The 22,175-nt window shown below is 43.3% G+C and overlaps 5 protein-coding genes across 7 annotated transcripts; 2 read left to right on the top strand and 3 right to left on the bottom strand.

The window, feature by feature from the left end:
- Positions 1-283: 283 nt before the first annotated feature.
- Positions 284-2,789, bottom strand: LOC117135657. The gene is made up of 2 exons (XM_033296040.1): positions 978-2,789; positions 284-915 (listed from the first exon to the last, which is right to left on the bottom strand). The coding sequence occupies exons 1-2, from the start codon at positions 2,405-2,407 to the stop codon at positions 882-884; spliced, it is 1,464 nt and encodes a 487-aa protein (XP_033151931.1). The 5' UTR covers positions 2,408-2,789; the 3' UTR covers positions 284-881.
- Positions 2,790-5,942: 3,153 nt separating this feature from the next.
- On the bottom strand, positions 5,943-7,152 carry LOC117138261 (alpha N-terminal protein methyltransferase 1). The gene has a single exon (XM_033300225.1). The coding sequence runs from the start codon at positions 7,075-7,077 to the stop codon at positions 6,247-6,249; it is 831 nt and encodes a 276-aa protein (XP_033156116.1). The 5' UTR covers positions 7,078-7,152; the 3' UTR covers positions 5,943-6,246.
- Positions 7,153-7,185: 33 nt separating this feature from the next.
- On the top strand, positions 7,186-8,267 carry LOC117138262 (protein crossbronx). The gene is made up of 4 exons (XM_033300226.1): positions 7,186-7,356; positions 7,426-7,490; positions 7,552-7,655; positions 7,710-8,267. Exons 1-4 carry the CDS (start codon positions 7,271-7,273, stop codon positions 8,187-8,189), a joined length of 735 nt encoding a protein of 244 aa, XP_033156117.1. The 5' UTR covers positions 7,186-7,270; the 3' UTR covers positions 8,190-8,267.
- LOC117138263 (UPF0598 protein CG30010) lies at positions 8,238-9,203 on the bottom strand. The gene is made up of 2 exons (XM_033300227.1): positions 8,815-9,203; positions 8,238-8,761 (listed from the first exon to the last, which is right to left on the bottom strand). The coding sequence occupies exons 1-2, from the start codon at positions 8,959-8,961 to the stop codon at positions 8,261-8,263; spliced, it is 648 nt and encodes a 215-aa protein (XP_033156118.1). The 5' UTR covers positions 8,962-9,203; the 3' UTR covers positions 8,238-8,260.
- Positions 9,204-12,010: 2,807 nt separating this feature from the next.
- LOC117138259 (pyruvate carboxylase, mitochondrial) lies at positions 12,011-22,156 on the top strand. 3 transcript variants are annotated; one of them, XM_033300220.1, is made up of 8 exons: positions 12,011-12,270; positions 12,343-12,443; positions 16,636-16,762; positions 16,821-18,330; positions 19,106-19,153; positions 19,648-20,305; positions 20,369-21,398; positions 21,467-22,156. In XM_033300220.1, exons 3-8 carry the CDS (start codon positions 16,664-16,666, stop codon positions 21,713-21,715), a joined length of 3,594 nt encoding a protein of 1,197 aa, XP_033156111.1. In that variant the 5' UTR covers positions 12,011-12,270; positions 12,343-12,443; positions 16,636-16,663; the 3' UTR covers positions 21,716-22,156. The 3 variants fall into 3 exon arrangements, with proteins under 3 accessions (XP_033156111.1, XP_033156113.1, XP_033156112.1); XM_033300222.1 differs by lacking the exon at positions 19,106-19,153; XM_033300221.1 differs by having other exon boundaries at positions 12,011-12,443.
- The last annotated feature ends 19 nt before the right edge of the window (positions 22,157-22,175 follow it).

Raw genomic sequence — 22,175 nt, 5'->3', positions numbered from 1 at the left:
ATTAGAATAATATATTTCTTAATTTTAAAAAACATATGTGTTTAGCCAGCGGATTATGACTCCTTAAAAATATTTTAAAGAACGAAAAATGGCTTTTATGCTGCAAGTACTAATATTATAAAAATTGTAGATGTTTCGGGTTAGAATGATATGTTATAAATTATAAATGCAGCGTTCGGAAAAATATGATAAGGATGAAAAAGAATATGGATAGGAATGGTATGTATACAGATACATCCCAATTCATTATTATTTAGAGCCCTGGCCTTCTGAGAAAAATGTTATATTTTAACTCGATGCAAAAAACATGTGTGTCAAATATCTTTGCTCTTAAAGGGACTGTCAGAAAAATATCAACGTGGTCTACTTTCCACTTTAGGTACTTCGGGTAACCCGAGAATACCCACTGCAAAGTGCCTCCATTTTGAAAGGAATGAAGGACACTTAGGGTAAAAAAATCACAGTTTTTATTGGTTTTGCTTACGCGTTTCTTCATTTCAATTTTATGTACAAAACCTACAAGAGAAACGGACGAATTTGAGCGTCCGAGTGCTTAAAATTTATTGCAATGCTCAGCGTTTTTAGTTTGTTTATTATGACAAGAAGTTTGGGGCTTTGGGACTTCGACGTCGAGATTCAGATCCGAAGTGCTGAGGCCACAGAATAGATCGCTTACGAGTGCGATATGTATCCATGCTATTATATACATACGTACATTGTACATACTCAGAAGCTTCATGAAACGAAGTAATATTTATCGCTAAAAATAACAAGACTAATGCAGTCGCTCGGTCATCCAGCTAGGCTGAAGCCGGTATTGGCTATCTTATTAGCTCGAATATTTGATACTCCAAGTTACTTAAAATCCAGCCAAGTTTAACCTATAAGTATACATCGCAGTCCAGCCATAGATCCCTAAAAAACAGTTAAAAATTCAGAGGGGTTGTATGACGATGATGAAAACTAGCTGAACATACGGATTGAAGAAGGGCGAACGGAGTGGATACGTCCGTTTGGGCGTGATCGTAAAACCCGATTCCAACTGCTTGGTTTGCTGACGTGGCGCAACCAGATACTTGTCCGCCCGCTCACTGGCCGGTTTATACTTGGCTGCCGCCACAGCGTTGAATATTCTTGTGCTCCATATCTCCTTTTTCGGTGCCTCGTCCGGCGACGACTTTGGGGAGACAGGAACCTCAGCGGTTGCAGGCGGATCTACAGATTTTGGATATTCGGGATCAGCATTAATTCCGCCCGGGAGAGCAATCCCGTGTTTGACCTTCATGTGCATTAAGAGGAAGGTCCGCCGCTTGTAGCGTTTCTTGCATGTGAGGCACTTGTGCTGCTTGGTCAAATCCTTCTCTACCCGATTCGCTGTCAGCTCTTTATCCCCGTGGAAGTGGTTCTCGTGGTATTTCAGCGACTGGCGGGAGCTCAATCGCTTTCCGCACCAATTGCACTCGAAATGACCTCGATTGAAATCCGGTGGTTTTGCATTTGGGGGCTTGGGTTTGATCAGCACCGCCGATCGGGACTTCCCTGCACCCGCATCCTGAGTCGGATCTTGTGCATGAAGTCGGTGATTTTCCAAGACAGGTGGTTTCTCCACCCTTGTGGGAATTCCTTCCGACACACAAACGTTTTGCATTTCAAGCGAGGTATGTTGATTACTTGGACCCGCGCTAAGCATTGGATGACCAGGATGCTCCAGAGGAGGTTGCGGTGACATTGGCAGTGTTTGGCGCAGTTCGAGTCTCCGGTTTCCTAAAAACTGCATTGGTGTCTCATAAGCCGTATGTATATATATGGGTGGTATCTGAATCGGATGTTGATGAGCCGCAGGCATTTGAAAAGGAATTTGTGGTTCGAGCGGCGATGAGTAAAAATCCGCGGGTGGCTGACAGCAAAACTCCATCCAATTCTGGGCAATGCGATTCTGGGCATTGTGATGATGATCCATGGCCCCATGATCAATGGAATGGAATAAGTGCTGATCTGTGGGATGCACGAATGACTTATTCATGGACTGAACAAACGGTTTTACCGTCGGCGGAGGTGTCTGCTCCTGCGCACTCGTTGTATTCCAGGCGTTAATTTCCGCCGCATGTTGGGTGAGGTGCTCCTTGAAGGATTCAATGTCATTGAAGGGCTGTTTGCATAGGTAGCACGGAACACAGAGCACGGTTCCTTCGGGAATATTTATATGTTCATTGCGAGCCAGAATCTCCTTGACCAGCGGCATATCCGTACGATCAGTGGGTGAAAATGGTGGGGAGGGTATGCCGGATGGAATTCGCGGGTACATCTTGGCGGGATGCCCATATGGTTCCTGCTGGCGATGGTGGTGATGATGGTCCGATGGCTCCGCCTCTATGATCTCCACATCGCTATCACTTTCCGCGGCCATGACACTCTTCGGTTGGTGGAATTATAAACAAAAACTGTACTGTAGGATTGCTTTCACGTAAAGCTCACTAGGGGGCCGGCCATGCTTTTTAACAGTTACACTCGATCTAAGTACATAAACATATATGTACATGCATGCGTAAATATACAGTTCCAACGCCCAGTGCACAACTGCGCAGCTCGACGTTTCGCTGCGTACTGAAAGAAGAAAAGCCGATCGCATTCTATTTATGCGATCTCCGCTGTCTTTTCGTTTGTTTAGACGTACGTTTAAGAATCAGAATACAAGCTCGCCTTACTTGAGATAAGACTGAACAAAAAGGTATTTTATTTTTACACCATCTTATGACAGGCATTCACAGTCCCAGCTTTAAAGTGCTTAGAATAGTTTACTGATAAGCCTTTTTACTGATAAGCCTTTAATATTTTCTGAATGTCATTAGTGTTCTACGGTTTATGATGTCCACCACGAGTTGGGGAAACGTAGGTAAAAAAGGACACCAATAGAAAAGAACAAAAAATTTCTTACATACGGATAATTATAAAAGACATGAAAAAGGACTTGTAGGATGTGGTATACCCCTTTCTTGTAGTGTACGGGACTTGCAAGTTTGAAAATATGTATGTATGTATATCTCGATTTTCGTTTTTATAGAACATTTTGATTTAAGTTCCAGATATACATATATAGTTTATGTGGTAATATCCAAGGTTCACATTATTTATACCCTAGCTTTTAATCACCTATTCAAGAGATACAATCAATGTTCACACTATAAACTTGTGCGTACACTTAATGAGTTCAATTCGGGTGTTTGAATCTAACTGACTCGCTACTGCGAGGGCTTCGCCTTTTATTCATTCTTACATAGGTTCTTATCATCTAATTATATAATGCAGCGCTTGTAAGACGCCGCCGTCTGCGTTGGTAAATGCAGCTGAGTTTTACTCTTAAATCTTTGTTTGAGGCCTATGACCGCGCTAATCACCTACCGCGTGGTCGGTCATATCTCTTGACACTTCGGCAATAGGTCGCTGCAATCGTACTTATCTGTAGTTGCCACTTATGCTGTCCTGTGACATGTTTACTGCAGCCCATAAATAGAACATATTTATAGTTTGCCTACTTATCATGTCTAAACACATATTTAGACAATCAATATACATCTTATGTCCCATGGGATTGCATATGTATGTACATACGCGCATACATGTTTTATAGACGATCGTTTTAGTCCATGTGGTCCATGCAGGACGAATACAAACACGCATGAACGTGCTCGAACTGTACTGTACCTGTCTAGATGATAAGAACCTACATATGTAAGAATGAATAAAAGGCGAAGCCCTCGCAGTAGCGAGTCAGTTAGATTCAAACACCCGAATTGAACTCATTAAGTGTACGCACTAGTTTATAGTGTGAACGAATGGTAAATTAATATATGTATCAAAGATCTGCTACCACAAGTTTTATTGCAATCAATAACTTTCAATCCCGGAACTATTAATTAACGGACATTGCTATAGTGACTTAGCTGATCACGAAGTCTCCCCTACAAATGCCTCTTTAAAAGATGCCGCTTATTAACTCGTATAATATTTTTAAATGCCTTATGAGGCCTGAAATAGAATGAAAGCACAATACACAACTTAGATAATTTCTTAATGGAATAAACAAACTATAACCATTTTTACACAGGACTAGACTTCCAAAACGATTGTACAGTTCTCGCCCGTCCTCTTCTAGACGTCTCATTATAGATTCTCAATTTGATTAGGATTCGGTGACTGCGAGAACTATTCCATGACTTGATATAACACTTTTGCCGGTCAAAAAATTTGGATTTATGAAAAACATATATGTCTAGTATTCAGTTTTTTGTTGTTCACCTTTAAAAATGTAACCTATAATTTCTTATCAGTTGAGCTTAATTTATTTATTTAAACAATAGTACCACCTGATCTTTGTTCAATTTAAGAGGCTTAGCACCTTTAAATAAGCTTTAATGTAAGATCAAAATTTCCTTAAGTGTCGACTCAATCGGCTAAAACAAACTATAGGGGAAATTATATTTTAAAAAGTAATTTTAAATTCAAATTCAATGATGAAGATGATGATGATTATAATACATACAATTCTCTTTTTGCGTATGTATAAAATTTAGAATATTTGCCTGCCTTTATGAACCCTCTTATCATCCTGAAGTCAATTAGAAGTCATTAAAAATCTTTGAAAAATTATTATATTTTTATTTGATTACCAAAATGAATTGCTGTACAGATCTTTCAGGCAGCTACTTAAGTATTTGCGCACATTTTTTCGATTTCGCATCTTTTCGACTATCAGATACCCGTTAGTAATTGCAAGGGAGATGGAGACAAGCAAGTATACTTTATAGGTTCGGATTCGCATCCTTTTATCTTTCAGATACTTAGTATATTTACGGGTAAGGTGTTTTCTTTTTACTGACAATCTCGGGAAACTATAAATGTATGTATGTGTCCTATTTAATATTATTAGACAAGCTAAGCTTTGTGTTCGTGGCTGATTTTTCGCAGTCACATTTTAAATATACATATGCGGCACAGTGATTTTCCACATGTGGTATTCTCCCTCAAAAGGTTTTCTGGATTACTTTTATTTCAACACTCTGCAGGACTTTTACAATAGTTAAATATAAGTTCGCAGCGATTTGAACTGAGAAGCTCAGACACTGAAACACTTTAGTTTAGGTAGCAATGTGGAAAGTGTTCTCGGCTTGAAAGCGCAATCGTTAAGGGATAAATAACGTTTGTTCTTAGAGATACACAACTTTGGCAATGGCAGTAGCTACATACAAAATGTGATGAATACTAATAGCTAATCTCTTATTAGGATAAATAAATGTTAAGCCGTGCTTATCAGGCACTGCAGAACCAAGTCCGTATGTACTTAAAAATGAACAACGCCTATTTGTTAAATAAGATGCGTTCTTATGGCATATAGAAAAGTCGGGCAGTAGAAAACTCACATCTTCTCCCATGCTGGGGAGCATATAACCACTACGATGGCCTAGTGTGATATTATAGAATAGAATATGTGAATTTCATGTTAGCTATATAAGCTTAAACAAAGAAATAAAACTTCAGTTTGAAATATTACCTCAACGAATGGAGACATACATATGTATGCTTTGTTTGTATGTATGCTTAGTTTGCAGCCTCTTTACAAGTATGCTAAAAAAATAGTTTCTGAACCCAACGTAAAAATTTGAAAAAGAGCTGATTATGACTCTTAATTCCGAAATGCAAAAATAGTATATATCAAAAATAAACTCTTTTATAAACTTTTTATCAACTTTTGCATGTTTAAGTATTGTTCTTAGGTTTTTTTAATTTTTCCTTTCCTTTTGACATAATTATATGTTTTATGGCGTTTGCTTAAATATATGTATGTCATGTCCAGGCAAAAGATTGAGCTTGTAATCAATCCGCTGTCGCCAGATCTTCCTCTTTATTGATAATTGCAATAAATAAATTAAATTGAAATTGTCAAATGAGGATTTAAAGAAGCATATTTTTCTACTCCTAACGAATTTATTTGCAATCGATACTATTGTGAGGTCGCCTTTTTGGTAAAAATATTATTTTTTATTTCGCATTCAATTGATATTTCTTGTTTATATTGAATAAAGCACTTTGAAGGCATCAATTAAGGAACGTGTTCAAGCTTTTGCAAGCTTGTTTATTCGTTGATTAGAACGCTACAATTTGAAGTGACTAGCTAGTAATGTGACATTGAATTTTCGGATAGCTTTAGTACAATCGCTTATAGGTCAACAATAAAACTAAATACTAAACCTATTCCTTGGAGACGGGTTTGCAGGCGATCATGTACACTGGAAACAGTCCCTTGGGAAAGTTTTGTTGCTTGACCTTGCGTACAATGCGAAATCCGGCTTCCTTTAGGAAGTGTTCATAGCTGTCCAGAGGCCTCGTAACCGACGAGTCATTCTTATCCTCCACTGTCTTCCTCGAGCTGCTCACGTTTTCCTTCAGACAAAAGAAGCCGCCGGGCGCCAGTCCCTGCTTGATGCGCCGAAAAAACGAGACCAGATCGCGGTCCGTGAGATGTCCCAGCACCCACTGGCTCCAAACGAGGTCGTACTGCTGCGTAGGCGTAAACTTCTGCAATCCCACGTTATAGACCTGCCCCACCTTTCCACGGCTCCCGTCCTCCGAGGTGCAGTACTCCCGTGCTTTATCAGCAAACGCGGGATCCTGCTCGACAAGATCCACGCAGCTGAAGCGGGGAATCAGGAGATTTCGAGTCACACGACCGATGCCAGCTCCGCAGTCCAGGGCCAACCTGTTGCCCGGCACGCGGATCTCGCGCAGGAACGTATTCGATCCCTGAATATCGATGGCACTGATGTAGCCCAGGCCGCCGAGCATCCCATTGACAGTCGCCGGTACCTCTGACCAATATTTCTGAGCCTTGTTGTAAAATTCGATCTCCGGTGCGGCGACTTTGGTCGCACTGTCGTTGGAAGAAGGGGACGCTGTCGTGGCATCTGAACTTGCGGCTATACTGCTATCTTCCTTCTGCTCCGACGACCCCTGCACCTTATCCGTGGTATCGTCCATCATCTGCAACTTGTCTGAAAGCTGCTCTTCTAATGTAGTCGTCATTTTTGTCAGGATTTTGAAGGCCGCATGCTTTGTTTTGTTTTAGTGCGATAACCAGGGCTCCTAAGCACGGCGAACCACTTAGGTATTAGGAAAGAGTGGCAACCCTCCCCAATCAGCTGTTCAGCAAGCAACAAAATTGTCCGTTTGTTTATGTTCCTAGTTTTTTGTTTAATTTTTCTATTGTCCGGGAAAAATGACTCTCGATTTGGATGCGCATAAGAAAGATGACAAGTTACTGATCACAACCATACAGCAGGAGTATAAAATTCTGGCCGAATAGTGAGTTTTCAGATCACACTGATAACTCCGTGGGGTAAAACTAAACATATTTCATTTCTTATGTTTTAGCAAAATGATTGAGTCAGAGAAGTTGAGTGGCATATATGTGATACCCAGCTATGCTAACTCCTTGCGTAAGTCTACCCACCTGCAACCGGTTTGCACTCTTTAGCTAATTTTATATTTTGCTTATAGAATGGTTTGGAGTCTTCTTTGGCCGACAGGGCTTGTATGCGGAAAGTGTTTTTCGGTTCACAATTTTGCTCCCAGATCGTTTTCCCGACGACAAAAGTCTTCCGGTGAGTAGGATCGGAAATATAGCAAACGTATGTAACTTTACAAGTCCCCTTTAGACCATAATTTTCCAGCAGGATGTGATTCATCCCCATGTGTGCCCGTACACCCACAGTTTGGACGTGAGCCACGCCTTCCCGGAGTGGCGCTGTGGAGAGGATCATCTTTGGCAGCTTTTAAAGTACCTGCAAGTCATTTTCTCCGATCCATTGGACAGCATTCGGGGCATTGAAGTAGATAAGCTCAAGAACAGAGAAGCTGCGGAGCTGCTGATGAATAACAAGGAGGAGTATGTTGCTCGCGTACAGGAAAATATCAAGGAGAGCAAGGAGCACATATTCGACACCCCGCCCACCGAAGATCCGCACTACATAGTATTCGAGAAGTTCCAACAGGACGTGCACGGGCCCGTTCTGGAGCGCATCAAGGCCGGAAGAAGCAAGCAGACGGAGCCCTCAGCGCAACAAGGAAATGGTGGACATGCAACTGGTCTGTCATGGGTTAAGGAGGGCGAGTTTAAGCCACTTAGCATTGAGTAAAAGCAATATACAAATACTCTGTAAGTTATAACTTATCGTTGTCTCAATTTTAATCGATTAAAGTTATTCAATTATTTACACTCCTCGTTCATGGGAAATCGCTGAGTATTGCTAACCCACTCGTTCTGCAATTCTAGCCGTTCTCCGTTCCATCGGAAATGTGTGGGGGAAGCCTCGCCAGCGGGGAACTCAAAGTGCTGGCTGAGCTCGATGGCCAGTTTGGAGCGGACTAGGCCTATTCCGCCCGCTTGTGGCGTCGCTGGATGATAGACCCTTCCGTTTCGCGGATCCATGTACAGTTTGTGGGGTTCGTAAGGCAGGGTAAGGACCTGTCCCGAGTGCGCAAAGCTGAGCACCTCCGTGTCGTCCTTCCTCAGTTGTTCAGTAAACACAACAGGTGTGTCATCGCACCTAATAAAATTCCTTTCGCGGCCACAGAGAGAAATGTATGGAAATTCGGTTTCATATCTGTTCGTTTTGTTTAGCCGCAGGCGGTTGAAAAAGAACTTGAGGAAATCCTTCTCCTTGAAGCAACTTGTGAAGTTTTTCATCTTTGCATCGTCCAGGAAGAGCTGCAAAAAGAGTTATGCGAGTTGAAGCACAGATGCGTAGTTGAGAGACTCACCATTCCCTCATGATCGATGTAGTAAAAGTATTCCCGAATTTTTGGCTCCGGAGATTGACCTTGGTTATATTGTACGTAACGACAAGATATTCTTGGAGATCTAACGATTTTTATGTTTGTAAGGGATCTAGAACGTAGTATAAACATTGTTCTTATATCTGAGTACTGTGTTTTCTTATGTGTAACAAAAACAGCTGACTTTTGTTTACTACATCTGTAGGTGCATTTGATAACCTCCCATTATCAATTTAACGTTTTTATAGTTTGGTGTTTTCTCAATAGGCTACGTTTTTTTGCAAGACCGTTTTTTGCAGTCGCATATTTTTTCAACGCGGAATAGAATTAGCATATACAAAAATAGAAAACGAAAACATTTTATTTAATAAACGGTAGCTGTGTGGCTGTCCATTGAACCCGACATTTGGTCGAAAAGCTCACATTTTGTAAGTGAAAACTACCAAAAAGTATGCTAAGCTTTTGTTTAATGGAATATCCGTTAAAAGTTTAAAACGCAGTTTTGTTTAATTAGTAGTAAATCGTATAAAATTCTAAATAATTTGGAAATAATAATTATTTCATTTGCAATATTTTTATTAGTGCAAATATACAATTTTAAAGGTATCGTTAAATTCGTTTTGCCAAAAATTCTGACAATGTATAGGATAATACTAAAAACATTCCCTTTAGGTAAGTGTAACAGTTTTTATCAAGGTTATATCGTATGGGTATATGGTTTTAATAATAGATAACTTGAAGCGCGATGAGGCTTTTACTTCACATTTATCATATATCAAACGTCCCAATATGAAGCAGTATCAACTTTGGACTTTGATAAATTTATTCTTTGAAAATTAATTAACTGCCTTTTTCTTATCGCAGTACTTGTATTTTTATCCTTAGAAAAAATTTAAAAGTTGTTATAGTCCAAGGCTCTGAATTATTACGGTTTCGTACCTCAAAAATCTTGAGGTTAAAGCCTTGAAAAATTATCACATTGGCATATTTAAACCACAAATCGGAGGAGTTAAATCAAACCAAAACGTTATCATAGTCTGCATGAGAAAGTTGAAGTACCAAAATAAGCGGCACGTGTATGATACTGTTTTGGCTCTGGCACCTTAAAAGCGGCGACTAACGAATACTCTTCTTCCAATATAAGCAATAGTAATAGTAATAGTTGCATCGACCTGTAGGCACTATAGATGAGTGTAATCCCCACTGAGGCAGGGTATTAAAGTTTAATTCCCCGCCTTCGGAGCTGATAAGATATGGTACGTCCAGTAATTGGGAATGACTGGCCGGTTTTGCACCATTCGTCTGATAGCTTTAAAAGATTTCCATTCAGACGGAGGCGTGGCCCTCTTATCTGCTCACCAATACGCTAAAATCGCCCGACGGGGTGTGGAATCTTTTTGGAGGTGGTAGTTAACCCAATAGGTTGCTAGATTTCTTTAATCTTATCTCCAAGCTGCAGCTTTGATGGTTTTCAATTGCCTCTTTGGTAGCAAAGTTTATTGAAATGAGAAGCCTTCGAGATATTTTGGCAAATTTGAACATATTTACATATAAATATGAGATCGGAATAAATAATCGATTATAAGCCCCACTAGAACATTTTTTCGGCCGCAGATACCCTACACTCCCTCAGTACAGCATTATCTGGCATACGATAGTACATATATTTGTATCTGTATTTTACATATATGTATCTGTATCTGCCGACGCTCATACACAACATCATTCTTGTTGGCCCCTTTTTGATTCTTTCTGTCTGGTGATAAGACTGCCCAGGTTTGTTATGGCCACAATCGCGCGTGCCGCAATATAAAAATAAAAATCTCAAAACCACCGATATACACGTGTCTACCTATATATATACACCCCATACATACACACACCGGCAAGATCAGTTTATAGCGAGGGAGCGCGAGAATCTGCTCACTGAGCCGATACTGGCGATAATAGGGAGCGTAGGCGGGCTCCCGCTCCTCTCTTTTCCTCTTCTCTCCTCTCACTCGCTCGTATCAGCGCCAGATCTGGACGTCCGTTGGGAGTCGTACGATTCCTCTGACTCGTAGACCCACCGGCTGTTCATATAATAAGCTCCACGCGCCCGATCCCGACGCCCAGACCATTCGAATTCACTTCACAACACAACACAAGCGACACAGCGAAACAACAACAAGCTCATAATGTTCTGAAAGTTTCCACGAGCATAATAGATCCATATCAGGGGTGTTTCGTTTGCATTTCCTATGCCTGGCCATCGTGGGAACAAGGAGTATATCCTCTTATAATATATTATGAAAATAAGGGATTTTGATCCAAGGACATGAAAAAGGCATCTTGGCGATTAGACATCATTCAGAAGGTTACTTTATTTTCAGTAGGCTATTTTCATTCGATTATTCATCAGTCAGATTCCAAATTTTAAACGTTTCAAATTATCTTATGGCCGTCTTTTCTAAATTACTGCTCTTCTAAATTATCTTTATGGTACGAAAAGTCAAGTAAGTCCATAAAATGTGGTGGAGTTTTTGGGCTATCGGGACCTGTGCCATTTTGGGGCTCGGTGCACAGCTGTTGCTCTCTCCGCCCGTCTAGCAAGCCCCCTCCCCCACCATCCACCGACGACGAATGTCAAAAGAAAGTTCTCCGGTGCGACCGGCTTACGGCGACAAAAACAGCTTTGCGCTAGGCCAAAGTTCGTTGATGTTCCAGTCTCTTTACTGGGTGACAGTGGGGTATATCAGATCCGTGCTAAGTGGGTAACAGCTAGATGAAAGCCTTAGTGATTCCATACGAATTTCATAGTGTCGTTTTAAACTTAGCCTCTCAATGTGTAGGATTACAACTAAATATGCAATTCAGAGATTATAAAATATAATTAATAGAGTAAATATACATTGTATAACTCAACTATACTATGGAGATATTGATTGGGTATAGTTCGATTTTACGACTCATTACATAAAATCCCCACAAATCGAATGCCGGATTTGATATGTTAGCTTTGGTAGCTAAGAGGTATCGTACATTCGACCCGCACATTTCACTCGAGAACAAATCATTGCCGGCATGGAGCACGCGCAGACATCGAAACTGCGAGAGGAGACGCAGAGATTGGGAGAGAACGTTAATGTTCCCATTGAAAGCACCACGACCACTCTCCCGCGGAACTAGTCGAAAGTTTCGAGTTTGTGCGCTCGACCAGTCCGACGGACAGCTTTGAAGTGAACGGTTCGCGAGTTCCTGGGCAGAAAGACGGCATCGGAGAATCAGAGTGCAGCAGAGCAACCGTTTGCGAATTCGCGCTGTTCTACCTACTTTGACAAAGAGCCAAACCAAATCCAACCAAACCAAACCAAACGCAACCCCGAGACCAAACGCCAAAAAAAAGAGGCCGCAAAGTTGACAAAGCCTCGCGTACATAGGATACATAGGAACCGTGAATTTGTATGTGCTGAGCGCGGTACATAAGCCAAAGAACCCACGTTGACTCACGACCCGTTTGAAATTGTTTTGTAGTGCTGGAGCAGCGATTAGCCACTTTGCGGGCTGAACCCACTTTGCGCCAGGACCACGAGGATAGGCGCAGGGCGCTCCTTCGGAACTTTCGCTATCAATAAGTAAGTCGCCGGTCGGCGGACTGCGTCTATCGATCAAGTGCATAGCCATTTAATTGCATAATTTGTGCTCAATTTCTTCTTTCACTCGGTTCGGCTGGTTCCTTTCCCCAGCCCTTTCTCTCCGTCCAAGCAGTGTAATTTGCCATCGTCACTCTCTGGCAGACATGTGTTAATTACATTTTATTCTATTCTATTCCATACCGTGCCATACCCAACCATACCATACCACACCGCACCATACCATGTCGTGGCGTAGCATACCCCCATGCCCCCAAACACACACCCGTGCGATAGACACCATCCCAGAGAGGGAAATGTGGCTGTTTTATTTTCGGACTCATCCTACTTGCTGCCCAATATTTATGACCTTCTTATGGTTTCGCCATTGGGGAAACGTGTTTGTCGCACATAGATCCATAATCTATACGTAGTGGACGCGATTACTCGGAAATTATCTATCGTGTGCAGTGTGATCAGGGATTGCGATCGGGTGTGATCCGAAATTTAACCAGTTTATGGCACAGTTTGATTTGTTTGATTGCTATTGATTCGCCGGGACCGACAGGCCGTCACATATACGCGTATGGGGAGCTGGACCCGGACTAGTCAATGTCAAAGCTTCGTCTCTATCAGCTTTTCATTTGGCGTGATAAGGTCTAGAGTCTAGACGGGCTGCTCAAGTAAATATAAGGTTTTCGAACGAATGTAAGATTTGTAACATTTGCTGGCAAAGAGAGAGTTTTGTTAAAAATAATGGATCCTGGGCGACAGACACGAGTTAATGGCATAGACTTAACTTTAAGCGAAAATATAGCCATGATTCCACTATACTCCACCTCCTTATCAATCATTGCTATTTATAGTTTTTCTATTTAGTTCAGAATGCGGATTATATAACTTTACATCTGGAACTGAAATACTAAACTAACTGTAAATTCAGTTTAAGAACACAACTGGTTATCGGAAGTAGAAAAGTCCATCTCTTATCCTCACTTTTTGGCGACAAAATCAATGTACGACCCACATTCAAAAGCGACTTTGACCTTAGCAGCTTGTCGTTCAAGATCATACGTTTTTAGAGCAAAAAAAAAAAAAAATATATATAAATGAAAAATAAAATCATAGCACGCACATTTTCCTATGCAAAAGTTGCTGAACAAAAGCAAAGCGTTCAAGTGACTGGGGCATTCCAGTACTATTAGTGTGTAGTTAGTTGATTATCATGTTATTATTACATAATCGCCCATTTCGATGGGCAAACACAATCGGGCTTCGGGTGGGTTTTGGCTGGGTTTTGGTTTTCGTATGCCGTGTCAACAACGTTTTCGTGTAATTGCATGAGATTGGCCTGGACAGCGCCCACTTTTCTTCCAGAAAATATGAGGCAACACACCCAGTCAACAAGCAGCAGGATAATTGATAGCCTGCAAATATTGCCAGAAATACAATAAAAAGGTGCTGAAGTTATGCCAGAAATACCTGAAATAAACCCTGATTTGCATGCGAAAATACGTGTTATTTTCACATCATGCTAACCAATTGTAGACATGCATTCTTCACTTTATTCCGATGCTAATGCGCTTTAATTTTCAAATACAGCAGGGGAGCCAGTGATCCGGTCTTAAATAGTTTAAAATATAATTAAAACGTAAATAGATATAGATTCTTTATCGCAGATCGATATTTAAATTATTATTTGCAAATCCTTTCCATTCTTACGAAAGCGATAGGAGAAAAGCTTCCGATTATAATTTCCGCTTGCGACTGAGATTAGATTTGCCCCGTTTCACAGATACCAGTTTCAAAACTTTTATTAACCTAAAAATCAAGATTATTTCCAAACAACAGAGTGCTTTCAATCAACTCACAAAGTCTTCTTACTCCTCGTGAAACTTTTAGCCCGATGATGTTATATATTCTGAAGTTATCAGGATTGAGTTTCAAAACCTCGAGCAGAGTATAACAAATTAGGGATGTGGTTATCTTTTATCATTAATGGCATTCTTAAGGTCTGCGTGTCGAGTGCTTCTTCCGCTCCATAAGGTGACATTGGCCTTATCTTTCTAATAATACTACCAATGGGGTTTGAGCAAGTTTGTTGGATCTAGTAATTTATAACACAATCGTGAGGTAATGCGGTGCAAATTAACAGAGTTAGCAGACAAAATTGATGCTAACAGAGGGAAATTTAATTAGAGTGGACCAAACTAAAGATTTCCATCAGCTAGCGACTATTTATAGATCCCAAACACGGGGTCCCCAAGAAGCTCCATATAGGTGTGCACTCCCACCGGGAATGATAATATTTAACAGAGTCCGACCTCCGATGTGTTAATAAAGCGGACTTATCGACTGCTCATTATCTGCACCTGTGTCACACATCCAATACATGTGTCAACATTGGTTCTAGATTATCTATGGACTCCTCGGACCACTGCGACCCCCTTTCAATGCACTTCACGTGCGGTAGCGAGGACTCCCACTTAATTGCAACTACGAGTGGTAAACACTCCCATTTGCTGGCCAAAAATAAAGGCAATAGTAGGTTGGTTATCAAACCGATTAGCGCGGGGTCAAGGTTCCAAAAGATCTCCTTTGGATTTCGTTCACCTGACCAGTTCTCCGCTTTTTTGCTTTAGTTTCGATCGCACTTTAAGTGGGTTTCTGTCTGGCATAGAAAGTGGACTTTGCCAACTGGTTTTTGTGCAAGCAAAGACGAGCCCCCACAGAGATCTACAGACTAGAAAGTACTCACTAGTTGAGAGATCTACAGACTAGAAAGTACTCACTAGTAGAGTGCCCGTTTTGGGTCCGGAATCTGAATTGCAAAGCTGGTCTCTGACGCACCCTTGCACCACTAAGCGTGTCCGTGTCTGTCTGTTTCATCGCTGACGGGGGCTACAAAACCCATTTGAATCGCTGATAATGAGCCAAACAACCTAAAAGCTAACAGACATAAAATAAATAAAATATTTTATGGCATGTGCGATGTGCGGCATATGCGCACTGACAACCAACGGACAGTTGATACTCTTCCCTTAAATTTGTTTCTTAAAATATGTAGTCTTTAGTAAATACTCATTTTTTCCCTCTTAATATGACTAAGTATGTATGTTCTAATCAATATATGCTAAAAGCATTATACAATAAGAATAGCTTAGAAAACTTTTATATATATATCTAATAATTACAAGTGCACATACATACTAGTGAATTGAGATGAGTATATGGATAATGATCTATCTATGTCTCTTTTATTATTTATCCACTGTTTATCTAAACGGTTAGAGCCACTGAAAATATCCGATGAACTTCAAGTGCGGAAACGTGCTGCAGCAGTAGCAAATATTTGTTAATCTATTACTAAGTCTGCTAATATACGTAATGGTTGAAAAATAGGCAGTTTCAATACTTCAATTAGGGAATTTTTCGAAACTTACAAGCAAAACGCATAAGAAAACACAAGCTGAAAAGCTGCATTTTTAAAACCCGCTTTGAATTTTGATCACGTGAGTCAACTCATATTAATGAGCAGACCGATTGTTCTTTTTAGTGGAATAACACCGAAGTAGCAAGCGGTGGACTTTGGTCAGAAGATTATAATTGTACTTAGGCCAACAGATGCGGTCGGAATTCTAGAAACCCAGATTTCCAACAGGGAACCACTCTTCACTTTCAAACAAAGTACAGAATGAAACAATGTAATCCACATTTTTTATATGGAATTAGCAGTCGTTGTAACCCGTCGTGTTCTTAGATTTCCAATTGCAACAACTTCAAATCGAGACCTTCTAGACCCGCTTGTTTGTTTGTTTTTTCGAAAGTAATGTCGATAACCTTAAGGCATTTGGCAATCGAGCTTTCGAAATTAACAGATAATTAACGCGTTAAATGCAATCTCTCGATCGTAAAGCAGAGCGTTCATTATTTCCCCCCTCAACCGCCGCCTCCTATTTAACCTAAATATTGCCATTGATGACTTAAGGTGTTTAAAGCTGTGGATGGTTGTGAATTATTAACAAATAATTGTATTCCAAAATCGGGTTTCAGTGTTACAGTTACTGGAATTATAATGTAATATGTTTAAAAACTAAAACACCACATGCGTAGATCCATTTTCGAAAACTATGGGGACTAAGGGCTAGAATAATAGCACTGATAATGAAAAACATGTTATTTTTCAATCTTTTAGATACATTTGAGTCCTAGGCGGGATCAGCATGTTCATTCCGGCCGCCCAGTCCGCGTACAGGACGCTGCGCAAGACACAGCCGCGTGTCCGGCTCAATGCCATCTTCAAAAATGGCTACTCCAGCAAGGTGAGTTACTTAGATGGTGTATATATAAACACGATAGAGAAATGCACCCACTTTTCAGGTGGAGTACAAGCCCATCCGCTCGGTGCTGGTGGCTAACCGCGGTGAGATCGCCATCCGAGTGTTCCGTGCCTGCACAGAGTTGGGCATCAAATCGGTGGCGGTCTACTCGGAGCAGGACAAGATGCACATGCACCGACAGAAGGCCGACGAGTCGTACATAGTGGGCAAGGGTCTGCCCCCCGTGGAGGCCTACCTCAACATTCCAGAGCTGATCAGGGTGTGCAAGGAGAACGACGTGGATGCCGTGCATCCCGGCTACGGGTTCCTTTCAGAGCGCAGTGACTTCGCCCAGGCGGTGATTGATGCTGGACTGCGCTTCATTGGCCCCTCACCCGAAGTCGTCCAGAAGATGGGTGATAAGGTGGCGGCTCGTGTGGCGGCCATTGAGGCGGGTGTGCCCATTGTACCCGGCACCGACGGTCCCGTGACCACCAAGGAGGAGGCACTGGAGTTCTGCAAGAAGCACGGTCTGCCCGTTATATTCAAGGCCGCTTACGGAGGAGGAGGTCGCGGCATGCGCGTCGTCCGCAAAATGGAGGATGTGGAGGAGAGCTTCCAGCGAGCCAGTTCCGAGGCCAAGGCCGCCTTCGGAAATGGAGCGATGTTCATCGAGAAGTTCATCGAGCGACCACGTCACATTGAGGTTCAACTGCTGGGAGACAAGGCCGGGAATGTGGTGCATTTGTACGAACGTGACTGCTCCGTGCAGCGTCGCCACCAGAAGGTGGTGGAGATCGCCCCAGCGCCACGCCTGCCCATCGAAATCCGGGACAAGATGACGGAGGCAGCAGTGCGCTTGGCCCGCCATGTGGGCTACGAAAACGCCGGAACCGTGGAGTTCCTGTGCGACGAGTCCGGCAACTTCTACTTCATCGAGGTGAACGCCCGTCTGCAGGTGGAGCATACGGTCACCGAGGAGATAACAGGCATCGATCTGGTTCAGTCGCAAATCCGCGTTGCCGAGGGCATGACCCTGCCCGAGTTGGGCTACACGCAGGACAAGATCGTGCCGCGTGGCTATGCCATTCAGTGCCGTGTGACCACAGAGGATCCGGCCAACGATTTCCAGCCCAACACAGGTCGCTTGGAGGTCTTCCGATCTGGCGAAGGTATGGGCATTAGGTTGGACAGTGCGTCCGCCTACGCCGGAGCCATCATTTCGCCATACTACGACTCCCTGCTGGTTAAGGTGATCTCGCACGCCAGCGATCTGCAGAGCTCGGCCTCCAAGATGAACCGTGCCCTAAGGGAATTCCGCATTCGCGGCGTCAAGACCAATATTCCCTTCCTGCTGAACGTGCTGGAGAACCAGAAGTTCCTGCACGGCGTCCTCGACACCTACTTCATCGACGAGCACCCACAACTGTTTAAGTTCAAGCCATCGCTCAATCGTGCCCAGAAGCTGATCAACTACATGGGTGAGGTGTTGGTCAACGGACCCCAGACTCCTCTCGCCACCACTCTGAAGCCTGCCCTCGTCTCGCCCCACGTTCCCGAGGTTCCGCTGGGTGAGTTCTGCGCGCCTTATCCACTAAAGGATCCCCACTTTAATGGCATGTGCTTTTCGGGTTCACGCTTGCTTGTATGGCTACCATTTAAGCCAATCGCCTCTTTCCGAATGTTTCAGCTATCCGGAACTGGAGGTAGCGGGGTCCTCTCTCGAAGCATTTTACATCCCGACTAAGAAACTATCTTTAATTGCAAAGTTTTAATTACTAGGATTTTATTTTAACATAGATTTTTAAAATATCAAATGATATTGTAACTTATTAAAACCCTATTCCTTACTATAGTAACAATTTTTGAAATATTGTTTTTTGTATTCAAGTTGTAAGTCTAGGAATTTAAAGATTTATGATTAATTTAATAATCTCTCATCTAACTCGGTAGATTGCTTCGTGTAAGGACCCCAGAGATACTAAATCTATTAAATAGATCAAACTTAATAGATTCTCTATGCACTTGTTTTCGAAAGTAATCAATGAAAAGGCATGTTTGTTCCACGCATCTCCTGTGAAGTGTTCTTTGCTTTTCTGATATGCTTTAATCGAACCTTTATGTTTTTACTCTTTCAACTATCAATTTTTGTTGCATCTGTTATTAATCAACCAACCAATACCGAATCGAAACCGCGATCGCAATCGAATCGGCATTTGCAAAACACCAATACCAATATCACACACCAATGTCTGTACCGACACCAATCAACAACGATTCCAAACCGCACAACACACCAAACCCACGACCACGCCCACTCCGTCTCTGCCACATGATCATACATAGATCTGTCCCCGGAAGCTATAGAACGCGAAGAACGTGGCGAGGCAAAAGGTACGTTTATTTATTTATCCCGAGATCACGCAGGACATTTGTACATACGAGCATTTATCATGTCGGTTTAAGTCGAAGGGTATCCTAAGGTGCTCCTAACACTTTATGATAAATTGGACCAATCGTTTATACACCCTAGATACAAAAACACCCATTATGGGGATACAGAGCTAATATACATATAATAAACATATGTAATGTGTTGTTTCAATTTGATAGCACATATCATCATTTTGGGTTTAAGCTGATGTTATATACTTTACTGAACCAATTGTCTTTTTGCAATTTTTTAATTAAGCAGCTTTCCTTCTACCAGCTTTTGATGTTTAGCTTTTATGTATTAAATTGGTATTATTGTTGTATTGACCTTAACCGTAGATGCCCCAAATTTAATGATATAATCCCGTAAAAAATAGATCTATTTAAACCTTATAAGCGGGAATATATCGACTATACCCAATCAAAAAACTAACACGATTTTATGGTATATGCAGTTACGGAACCACCGAAGGGACTTCGCGAGGTCCTGGTGTGCGAAGGTCCAGAGGCCTTCGCCAAGGAGGTGCGCAACCGAAAGGAACTGCTGCTCATGGACACCACCTTCCGCGATGCCCACCAGTCGCTGCTGGCCACCCGCGTGCGTTCCCACGATCTGCTGAAGATCTCCCCCTACGTGGCGCACAAGTTCAACAACCTATATTCGCTGGAGAACTGGGGCGGAGCCACCTTCGACGTGGCGCTGCGCTTCTTGCACGAGTGCCCGTGGGAGCGCCTGGAGGAGATGCGCAAGCGCATCCCGAACATTCCCTTCCAGATGCTGCTGCGCGGAGCCAACGCCGTCGGCTACACCAGCTATCCGGACAACGTGGTCTACAAGTTCTGTGAGCTGGCTGTGCAGACCGGCATGGACATCTTCAGGGTGTTCGACTCGCTCAACTACCTGCCCAACCTGATCCTCGGCATGGAAGCCGCCGGAAAGGCGGGCGGCGTGGTGGAGGCGGCCATCTCCTATACCGGAGATGTCAGCGATCCCAAGCGCACCAAGTACGACCTGAAGTACTACACTAACCTAGCCGATGAGCTGGTCAAGGCGGGCACCCACGTGCTCTGCATAAAGGACATGGCTGGTCTGCTCAAGCCCGAATCCGCCAGGTGAGTCTGAAGGGGATTTTAGTTTTTCCTGTTGTGTACTATTTCATTTCCAATCCCTGAAAGGCTTCTGATCACCGCCATTCGTGACAAGCACCCCGACATCCCAATCCATATCCACACCCACGATACCTCTGGAGCAGGAGTGGCCTCTATGCTGGCATGCGCCAATGCCGGAGCTGATGTGGTGGACGTGGCCGTCGACTCGATGAGCGGCATGACCTCCCAGCCGAGCATGGGTGCCGTAGTGGCCTCTCTGCAAGGCACTCCGCTGGACACGAACTTGGATCTGCGCACGGTGTCGGAGTACTCCGCCTACTGGGAGCAGACCCGCACCCTGTACGCTCCCTTCGAGTGTACCACGACAATGCGGTCGGGCAACGCCGATGTCTACCTCAACGAGATTCCCGGCGGCCAGTACACCAACCTGCAGTTCCAGGCCTTCTCGCTGGGTCTGGGCGACTTCTTCGAGGACGTGAAGAAGGCCTACCGTGAGGCCAACCTGCTGTTGGGCGACATTATCAAGGTGACGCCCTCGTCGAAGGTGGTAGGTGATCTTGCCCAGTTCATGGTGCAGAATGACCTGACCGCCGATCAAGTGCTGGAGCGGGCCGAGGAGCTGTCGTTCCCCAAGTCGGTGGTGGAGTACTTGCAGGGCTCTATTGGCATTCCGCACGGCGGATTCCCCGAGCCGCTGCGTTCGCGAGTGCTTAAGGACATGCCCCGCATCGAGGGACGTCCGGGAGCCGAACTGAAGGACTTGGACTTTGACAAGCTGAAGAAGGAACTGCAGGAATCTCATTCCTGCGTCACCAACCGTGATGTCATGTCAGCTGCCCTCTACCCGCAGGTGACAAATGATTTCCTGAACTTCCGCGAAAAGTACGGACCCGTCGACAAGCTGGACACTCGAATCTTCCTCACGGGTCCCAAGGTGGGCGAGGAGTTCGACGTACCTCTGGAGCGCGGTAAGACGCTGAGCGTGAAAGCTCTGGCTGTGTCCGCCGATCTCAAGCCCAACGGTATCCGCGAGGTGTTCTTTGAGTTGAATGGCCAGCTACGCGCGGTCCACATCCTGGACAAGGAAGCCGTTAAGGTAGGTTCAGTCATCAGTCATCGGTGATCTGTAGGCAATGGAGTCATTTGCTTGCTCTTCTTTCGCAGGAGATCCATGTCCATCCCAAAGCCAACAAGTCGAACAAGAGCGAGGTGGGCGCCCCCATGCCCGGAACTGTCATCGATATCCGCGTGAAGGTTGGCGACAAAGTGGAGAAGGGTCAGCCTCTGGTCGTGCTCTCGGCCATGAAGATGGAGATGGTGGTGCAGTCGCCATTGGCGGGCGTTGTCAAGAAGCTGGAAATTGCCAACGGAACGAAGCTGGAGGGCGAGGACCTCATTATGATTATCGAATAGACAGTGCCCCCGGATCAAAATGTCCATTGTCTAAGCTGCCACCGCACACACCCAATGTAAAATTAAGTGAAAAACAGTGATAATCTTAGGGATTCTGTCAGTTCGATTGACCATAAACTGTCCAAAATCGCCTGTGTCTATTTTTATATGAATCAAAATCATTCATGTTTCCGTGTTTCCAGGATCAATCGACCATGGTAACTGGTCAAATTTCTAGCTGTCCCTGCCAAAATATATCGAATTGCATAAGTTCGTGTCCAAGTATATTTGTAAATTTGTCGTAGGGCTTTTCCCGCAAGTCATTTGAATCAAATTTGTACGATTATGGAATTTTTAATTCGCAAACACCTGTGTCGAGATTCCCCCTCTAGTAAATACGTAAGTGGTTATTAATGTTATATTAACTATTGTGTAATAAACGTTATACAAAATAAAAAGTAACGCCCTGGTTTTTGTAGTG

Source organism: Drosophila mauritiana, chromosome 2R (assembly GCF_004382145.1).
Source record: "Drosophila mauritiana strain mau12 chromosome 2R, ASM438214v1, whole genome shotgun sequence".
Lineage (NCBI taxonomy): Eukaryota > Metazoa > Arthropoda > Insecta > Diptera > Drosophilidae > Drosophila > Drosophila mauritiana.
Note: the sequence above shows the minus strand (reverse complement) of the source record. Positions and strands in the feature narration are given on the sequence as shown.